This window comes from Penaeus vannamei, chromosome 36 (genome assembly GCF_042767895.1).
Source record: "Penaeus vannamei isolate JL-2024 chromosome 36, ASM4276789v1, whole genome shotgun sequence".
In the NCBI taxonomy this organism is placed as follows: domain Eukaryota; kingdom Metazoa; phylum Arthropoda; class Malacostraca; order Decapoda; family Penaeidae; genus Penaeus; species Penaeus vannamei.
In genome coordinates, this window is record NC_091584.1 from 28,738,519 (window position 1) to 28,747,143 (window position 8,625).

Below are 8,625 nucleotides of genomic sequence, written 5' to 3' on the forward strand. Positions count from 1 at the left end.
GTTACTCCATTCACTATCATCATCATCGTCATCACCACCATCGGCCTAGGAGCCTGCGAAGTCAGACCTATTGAAGGAACTTTCACTATCATCATCATCATCATCACCATCGGCCTAGGAGCCTGGCAAGCCATCGGCCTAGGAGCCTGCGAAGTCATCATCTTCACCATCGGCCTAGGAGCCTGGCAAGCCATCGGCCTAGGAGCCTGCGAAATCATCATCATCATCATCACCATAAGTGAAGGTCAAGGAACCTGCCAAGTCGCCCAACGAACCCAAGGGACCTATCGAGCAGACATCACCGGGGGTTGACCAGACAGACCTATGGGTTCATATATTGAAGGACCTTTCACTATCATCATCATCATCATCATCACCAGAGGTGAAGCCATCGGCCTAGGAGCCTGAGACCTCATCATCATCATCACCAGAGGTGAAGCCATCGGCCTAGGAGCCTGAGACCTCATCATCATCATCACCAGAGGTGAAGCCATCGGCCTAGGAGCCTGAGACTTCATCATCATCATCACCAGAGGTGAAGCCATCGGCCTAGGAGCCTGAGACTTCATCATCATCATCATCACCAGAGGTGAAGCCATCGGCCTAGGAGCCTGAGACTTCATCATCATCATCATCACCAGAGGTGAAGCCATCGGCCTAGGAGCCTGAGACTTCATCATCATCATCATCATCATCATCACCAGAGGTGAAGCCATCGGCCTAGGAGCCTGAGACTTCATCATCATCATCATCATCATCATCACCACAGGTGAAGCCATCGGCCAAGAAGCCCAAGCAGAAGGCCGTGGCGAAGAGGCCCCTCCCCCGCGACGGGGACGAGGAGGCCAGAGTGCCACCGGCGAAGAAGCAGCGCCAGGAGCCTTCCCGTCAGGAACCCGAGCCCCTCGAGCAGCCCAAGCAGAAGGCCGTGGCGAAGAGGCCCCTCCCCCTCGACGGGGACGAGGAGGCCAGAGTGCCACCGGCGAAGAAGAAGTGCCATGAGCCTTCCCGTCAGGAACCCAAGCCCCTCGAGCAGCCCAAGCAGAAGGCCGCGGCGAAGAAGCAGGCCAAGGAGTCTTTATCTTCACTATCATCGTCATCACCAAAAAAGAAGCCGTCGGCCAAGAAGCCTGTGAAGTCATCATCATCATCATCACCAGAGGTGAAGCCATCGGCCTAGGAGCCTGAGACTTCATCATCATCATCATCACCAGAGGTGAAGCCATCGGCCTAGGAGCCTGAGAAGTCATCATCATCATCACCAGAGGTGAAGCCATCGGCCTAGGAGCCTGAGACTTCATCATCATCATCATCACCAGAGGTGAAGCCATCGGCCTAGGAGCCTGAGACTTCATCATCATCATCATCACCAGAGGTGAAGCCATCGGCCTAGGAGCCTGAGACTTCATCATCATCATCACCAGAGGTGAAGCCATCGGCCTAGGAGCCTGAGAAGTCATCATCATCATCATCACCAGAGGTGAAGCCATCGGCCTAGGAGCCTGAGACTTCATCATCATCACCAGAGGTGAAGCCATCGGCCTAGGAGCCTGAGACTTCATCATCATCATCATCACCAGAGGTGAAGCCATCGGCCTAGGAGCCTGAGACTTCATCATCATCATCATCACCAGAGGTGAAGCCATCGGCCTAGGAGCCTGAGACTTCATCATCATCATCATCATCACCAGAGGTGAAGCCATCGGCCTAGGAGCCTGAGACTTCATCATCATCATCATCACCAGAGGTGAAGCCATCGGCCTAGGAGCCTGAGACTTCATCATCATCATCATCACCAGAGGTGAAGCCATCGGCCTAGGAGCCTGAGACTTCATCATCATCATCATCATCATCATCACCACAGGTGAAGCCATCGGCTTAGGAGCCTGAGACTTCATCATCATCATCACCACAGGTGAAGCCATCGGCCTAGGAGCCTGAGACTTCATCATCATCATCATCATCATCACCAGAGGTGAAGCCATCGGCCTAGGAGCCTGAGACTTCATCATCATCATCATCATCATCATCACCAGAGGTGAAGCCATCGGCCTAGGAGCCTGAGACTTCATCATCATCATCATCACCACAGGTGAAGCCATCGGCCAAGAAGCCCAAGCAGAAGGCCGTGGCGAAGAGGCCCCTCCCCCGCGACGGGGACGAGGAGGCCAGAGTGCCACCGGCGAAGAAGCAGCGCCAGGAGCCTTCCCGTCAGGAACCCAAGCCCCTCGAGCAGCCCAAGCAGAAGGCCGCGGCGAAGAAGCAGGCCAAGAAGTCGTTATCTTCACTATCATCGTCATCACCAAAAAAGAAGCCGTCGGCCAAGAAGCCTGCGAAGTCATCATCATCATCATCACCAGAGGTGAAGCCATCGGCCTAGGAGCCTGAGACTTCATCATCATCATCATCACCAGAGGTGAAGCCATCGGCCTAGGAGCCTGAGACTTCATCATCATCATCATCACCAGAGGTGAAGCCATCGGCCTAGGAGCCTGAGACTTCATCATCATCATCATCACCAGAGGTGAAGCCATCGGCCTAGGAGCCTGAGACTTCATCATCATCATCATCACCAGAGGTGAAGCCATCGGCCTAGGAGCCTGAGACTTCATCATCATCATCATCATCATCATCACCAGAGGTGAAGCCATCGGCCTAGGAGCCTGAGACTTCATCATCATCATCATCATCATCATCACCAGAGGTGAAGCCATCGGCCTAGGAGCCTGAGACTTCATCATCATCATCATCACCAGAGGTGAAGCCATCGGCCTAGGAGCCTGAGACTTCATCATCATCATCATCACCAGAGGTGAAGCCATCGGCCTAGGAGCCTGAGACTTCATCATCATCATCACCAGAGGTGAAGAAGCCATCGGCCTAGGAGCCTGAGACTTCATCATCATCATCATCACCAAAAAAGAAGCCGTCGGCCAAGAAGCCTGCGAAGTCATCATCATCATCATCACCAGAGGTGAAGCCATCGGCCTAGGAGCCTGAGACTTCATCATCATCATCATCATCATCACCAGAGGTGAAGCCATCGGCCTAGGAGCCTGAGACTTCATCATCATCATCATCACCAGAGGTGAAGCCATCGGCCTAGGAGCCTGAGACTTCATCATCATCATCATCACCAGAGGTGAAGCCATCGGCCTAGGAGCCTGAGACTTCATCATCATCATCACCAGAGGTGAAGCCATCGGCCTAGGAGCCTGAGACTTCATCATCATCATCATCACCACAGGTGAAGCCATCGGCCTAGGAGCCTGAGACTTCATCATCATCATCATCATCACCAGAGGTGAAGCCATAGGCCTAGGAGCCTGAGACTTCATCATCATCATCATCACCACAGGTGAAGCCATCGGCCAAGAAGCCCAAGCAGAAGGCCGTGGCGAAGAGGCCCCTCCCCCGCGACGGGGACGAGGAGGCCAGAGTGCCACCGGCGAAGAAGCAGCGCCAGGGGCCTTCCCGTCAGGAACCCAAGCCCCTCGCGCAGCCCAAGCAGAAGGCCGTGGCGAAGAAGCAGGCCAAGGAGTCGTTATCTTCACTATCACCATCACCAAAAAAGAAGCCGTCGGCCAAGAAGCCTGCGAAGTCATCATCATCATCATCACCAGAGGTGAAGCCATCGGCCTAGGAGCCTGAGACTTCATCATCATCATCATCATCACCAGAGGTGAAGCCATCGGCCTAGGAGCCTGAGACTTCATTATCATCATCATCACCAGAGGTGAAGCCATCGGCCTAGGAGCCTGAGACTTCATCATCATCATCATCACCAGAGGTGAAGCCATCGGCCTAGGAGCCTGAGACTTCATCATCATCATCATCACCAGAGGTGAAGCCATCGGCCTAGGAGCCTGAGACTTCATCATCATCATCATCATCATCATCACCAGAGGTGAAGCCATCGGCCTAGGAGCCTGAGACTTCATCATCATCATCATCACCACAGGTGAAGCCATCGGCCAAGAAGCCCAAGCAGAAGGCCGTGGCGAAGAGGCCCCTCCCCCGCGACGGGGACGAGGAGGCCAGAGTGCCACCGGCGAAGAAGCAGCGCCAGGAGCCTTCCCGTCAGGAACCCAAGCCCCTCGCGCAGCCCAAGCAGAAGGCCGCGGCGAAGAAGCAGGCCAAGAAGTCGTTATCTTCACTATCAGCATCACCAAAAAAGAAGCCGTCGGCCAAGAAGCCTGCGAAGTCATCATCATCATCATCACCAGAGGTGAAGCCATCGGCCTAGGAGCCTGAGACTTCATCATCATCATCATCACCAGAGGTGAAGCCATCGGCCTAGGAGCCTGAGACTTCATCATCATCATCATCACCAGAGGTGAAGCCATCGGCCTAGGAGCCTGAGACTTCATCATCATCATCATCACCACAGGTGAAGCCATCGGCCTAGGAGCCTGAGACTTCATCATCATCATCATCATCATCACCAGAGGTGAAGCCATCGGCCTAGGAGCCTGAGACTTCATCATCATCATCATCACCAGAGGTGAAGCCATCGGCCTAGGAGCCTGAGACTTCATCATCATCATCATCACCAGAGGTGAAGCCATCGGCCTAGGAGCCTGAGACTTCATCATCATCATCATCATCATCATCACCAGAGGTGAAGCCATCGGCCTAGGAGCCTGAGACTTCATCATCATCATCATCACCACAGGTGAAGCCATCGGCCAAGAAGCCCAAGCAGAAGGCCGTGGCGAAGAGGCCCCTCCCCCGCGACGGGGACGAGGAGGCCAGAGTGCCACCGGCGAAGAAGCAGCGCCAGGAGCCTTCCCGTCAGGAACCCAAGCCCCTCGCGCAGCCCAAGCAGAAGGCCGTGGCGAAGAAGCAGGCCAAGGAGTCGTTATCTTCACTATCATCGTCATCACCAAAAAAGAAGCCGTCGGCCAAGAAGCCTGCGAAGTCATCATCATCATCATCACCAGAGGTGAAGCCATCGGCCTAGGAGCCTGAGACTTCATCATCATCATCATCATCATCATCACCAGAGGTGAAGCCATCGGCCTAGGAGCCTGAGACTTCATCATCATCATCATCATCATCACCAGAGGTGAAGCCATCGGCCTAGGAGCCTGAGACTTCATCATCATCATCATCATCATCATCATCACCAGAGGTGAAGCCATCGGCCTAGGAGCCTGAGACTTCATCATCATCATCATCATCATCACCAGAGGTGAAGCCATCGGCCTAGGAGCCTGAGACTTCATCATCATCATCATCACCACAGGTGAAGCCATCGGCCTAGGAGCCTGAGACTTCATCATCATCATCACCACAGGTGAAGCCATCGGCCTAGGAGCCTGAGACTTCATCATCATCATCATCACCAGAGGTGAAGCCATCGGCCTAGGAGCCTGAGACTTCATCATCATCATCATCACCACAGGTGAAGCCATCGGCCAAGAAGCCCAAGCAGAAGGCCGTGGCGAAGAGGCCCCTCCCCCGCGACGGGGACGAGGAGGCCAGAGTGCCACCGGCGAAGAAGCAGCGCCAGGAGCCTTCCCGTCAGGAACCCAAGCCCCTCGCGCAGCCCAAGCAGAAGGCCGTGGCGAAGAAGCAGGCCAAGAAGTCGTTATCTTCACTATCATCGTCATCACCAAAAAAGAAGCCGTCGGCCAAGAAGCCTGCGAAGTCATCATCATCATCATCACCAGAGGTGAAGCCATCGGCCTAGGAGCCTGAGACTTCATCATCATCATCATCACCAGAGGTGAAGCCATCGGCCTAGGAGCCTGAGACTTCATCATCATCATCATCACCAGAGGTGAAGCCATCGGCCTAGGAGCCTGAGACTTCATCATCATCATCATCACCACAGGTGAAGCCATCGGCCAAGAAGCCCAAGCAGAAGGCCGTGGCGAAGAGGCCCCTCCCCCGCGACGGGGACGAGGAGGCCAGAGTGCCACCGGCGAAGAAGCAGCGCCAGGGGCCTTCCCGTCAGGAACCCAAGCCCCTCGAGCAGCCCAAGCAGAAGGCCGCGGCGAAGAAGCAGGCCAAGGAGTCGTTATCTTCACTATCATCGTCATCACCAAAAAAGAAGCCGTCGGCCAAGCCTGCGAAGTCATCATCATCCTCATCCTCATCCTCACCATTAACCAAGCCCCTCGAGCAGCCCAAGCAGAAGGCCGTGGCGAAGAGGCCCCTCCCCCGCGACGGGGACGAGGAGGCCAGAGTGCCACCGGCGAAGAAGCAGCGCCAGGGGCCTTCCCGTCAGGAACCCAAGCCCCTCGAGCAGCCCAAGCAGAAGGCCGTGGCGAAGAGGCCCCTCCCCCGCGACGGGGACGAGGAGGCCAGAGTGCCACCGGCGAAGAAGCAGCGCCAGGGGCCTTCCCGTCAGGAACCCAAGCCCCTCGAGCAGCCCAAGCAGAAGGCCGTGGCGAAGAGGCCCCTCCCCCGCGACGGGGACGAGGAGGCCAGAGTGCCACCGGCGAAGAAGCAGCGCCAGGAGCCTTCCCGTCAGGAACCCAAGCCCCTCGAGCAGCCCAAGCAGAAGGCCGTGGCGAAGAAGCAGGCCAAGAAGTCGTTATCTTCACTATCGTCATCAAAAAAGAAGCCGTCGGCCAAGAAGCCTGCGAAGTCATCATCATCCTCATCCTCATCCTCACCATTACCCAAGCCCCTCGAGCAGCCCAAGCAGAAGGCCGTGGCGAAGAGGCCCCTCCCCCGCGACGGGGACGAGGAGGCCAGAGTGCCACCGGCGAAGAAGCAGCGCCAGGGGCCTTCCCGTCAGGAACCCAAGCCCCTCGAGCAGCCCAAGCAGAAGGCCGTGGCGAAGAAGCAGGCCAAGAAGTCGTTATCTTCACTATCATCGTCATCAAAAAAGAAGCCGTCGGCCAAGAAGCCTGCGAAGTCATCATCATCCTCATCCTCATCCTCACCATTACCCAAGCCCCTCGAGCAGCCCAAGCAGAAGGCCGTGGCGAAGAGGCCCCTCCCCCGCGACGGGGACGAGGAGGCCAGAGTGCCACCGGCGAAGAAGCAGCGCCAGGAGCCTTCCCGTCAGGAACCCAAGCCCCTCGAGCAGCCCAAGCAGAAGGCCGTGGCGAAGAGGCCCCTCCCCCGCGACGGGGACGAGGAGGCCAGAGTGCCACCGGCGAAGAAGCAGCGCCAGGGGCCTTCCCGTCAGGAACCCAAGCCCCTCGAGCAGCCCAAGCAGAAGGCCGTGGCGAAGAAGCAGGCCAAGGAGTCGTTATCTTCACTACCATCATCACCATAAAAGTCATCATCCTCATCCTCATCCTCATTACCCGGGCCGTGGGCCAAAGATCCATCGCGGCCACCGGCGCAGCCCAAGCAGAAGGCCGTGGCGAAGAGGCCCCTCCCCCGCGACGGGGACGAGGAGGCCAGAGTGCCACCGGCGAAGAAGCAGTGCCAGGGGCCTGCCCGTCAGGAACCCAAGCCCCTCGCGCAGCAGAAGGCCGTGGCGAAGAGGCCCCTCCCTCGCGACGGGGACGAGGAGGCCAGAGTGCCACCGGCGAAGAAGCAGTGCCAGGGGTCTCCCCGTCAGGAACCCAAGCCCCTCGCGCAGTCCAAGACCCAAGTGCCCTCAGCGCATCCGGCAGAGAAACAGCGATGGACGCCATCTGCGGAGGAGCTCAAGGCCCTGAGGCGGCTGTTGCGAGGCTCTCAGGTCCCCATTCTGTCTGCCAAGAAGGCGATGGCCATGCTGGGCCCCAACCCGCACCTGCTGGGCGCGGGGAAGGACGGCGAGGCATACCTCAACCGCGAGGCGGACCTGGTGGTGAAATTCGCCATGTGCTACAGGTCGTGTCGATCCGTCATGAGAGAAGCTCTCGCCCTGGACCAGCTCAAGGAGGTCCCTGGCGTGCAGCGCCTCGTGGGCGTGTGCCTCGAGAGGGCGCTGATCGTCACCCGGTACGCCGGCCCGACCATGTCGGACTGGAAGAGCGGTAAATCCAGGCTGCGCCCCAAGGTCTGGCTTTACATCCTGTCCAAGGTCACGTTAACCCTGAGGACAATCCACAGGAATGGCCTTGTGCACAACGACGTCAAGGGCGACAACATCTGCTTGAGGAAGTCCAAGGGCGAAATCGATGTCACCATTATCGACTTCGGGTTGGCCAAGAGGGCGGGCATGCAGCTCCCTCCGCTTGGAACCTGGAGTCCGGGAGAGCACCACCCGCCCGAGTTCTTCCGGGACCAGGCCGAGTGCAGCGACCTCACAGACGCCTTCAGCCTCGGCAAACTCGTGCGGGCGTTCTTGGACATCCAGTCGCAGGAACTCCTCGACTGGTTCCAGGAGAGCCAGAGCCATGCCGCCAAGGAACGGGAGGGGCTGAGCGAGCTCCTGTGGTGCCTGAAGTTGGAGCAGAAGGACAAGCTGTACAGGAAATGATGACGCCCGTGGAAGGGATCTCGTCGGGGATGAGGGCGCAGCTTCTCAGCATCCTGCACTCTCCTTCCGGCGGGATGCCTTGCAAAGGGTGAGGGTCCTTGCAATAGATATAAAACATAAATGTTTGATAATACCGTGTACATTCATATATATATACATATATGTATATATAAAATATAAATATAATAAAAAAAAATTATATAATATATATATATATGTATATAATATAATATAATATAAATAAATGA

The 8,625-nt window shown here is 56.6% G+C and overlaps 1 protein-coding gene across 1 annotated transcript; it reads left to right on the forward strand.

Annotated features, from left to right (window-relative positions):
• The first annotated feature begins 324 nt into the window (after positions 1 to 324).
• Positions 325 to 8,377, forward strand: LOC138859517 (nucleolar protein dao-5-like). The gene is made up of 11 exons (XM_070114946.1): positions 325 to 402; positions 923 to 1,162; positions 2,093 to 2,362; positions 3,359 to 3,625; positions 3,962 to 4,228; positions 4,676 to 4,945; positions 5,408 to 5,677; positions 5,840 to 6,145; positions 6,482 to 6,661; positions 6,752 to 6,934; positions 7,241 to 8,377. The coding sequence occupies exons 1-11, from the start codon at positions 325 to 327 to the stop codon at positions 8,375 to 8,377; spliced, it is 3,468 nt and encodes a 1,155-aa protein (XP_069971047.1).
• The last annotated feature ends 248 nt before the right edge of the window (positions 8,378 to 8,625 follow it).

Excerpts from the sequence above, each read along its gene's own strand:
- LOC138859517 (XM_070114946.1), top strand. The coding sequence starts at position 325 with ATGGGTTCATATATTGAAGGACCTTTCACTATCATCATCATCATCATC. Across the intron at positions 5,678-5,839 it reads CATCATCATCATCACCAGAG|GTGAAGCCATCGGCCAAGAA; the intron begins GTGAAGCCATCG and ends TCATCACCACAG. Across the intron at positions 6,935-7,240 it reads TCGAGCAGCCCAAGCAGAAG|TCATCATCCTCATCCTCATC; the intron begins GCCGTGGCGAAG and ends TCACCATAAAAG.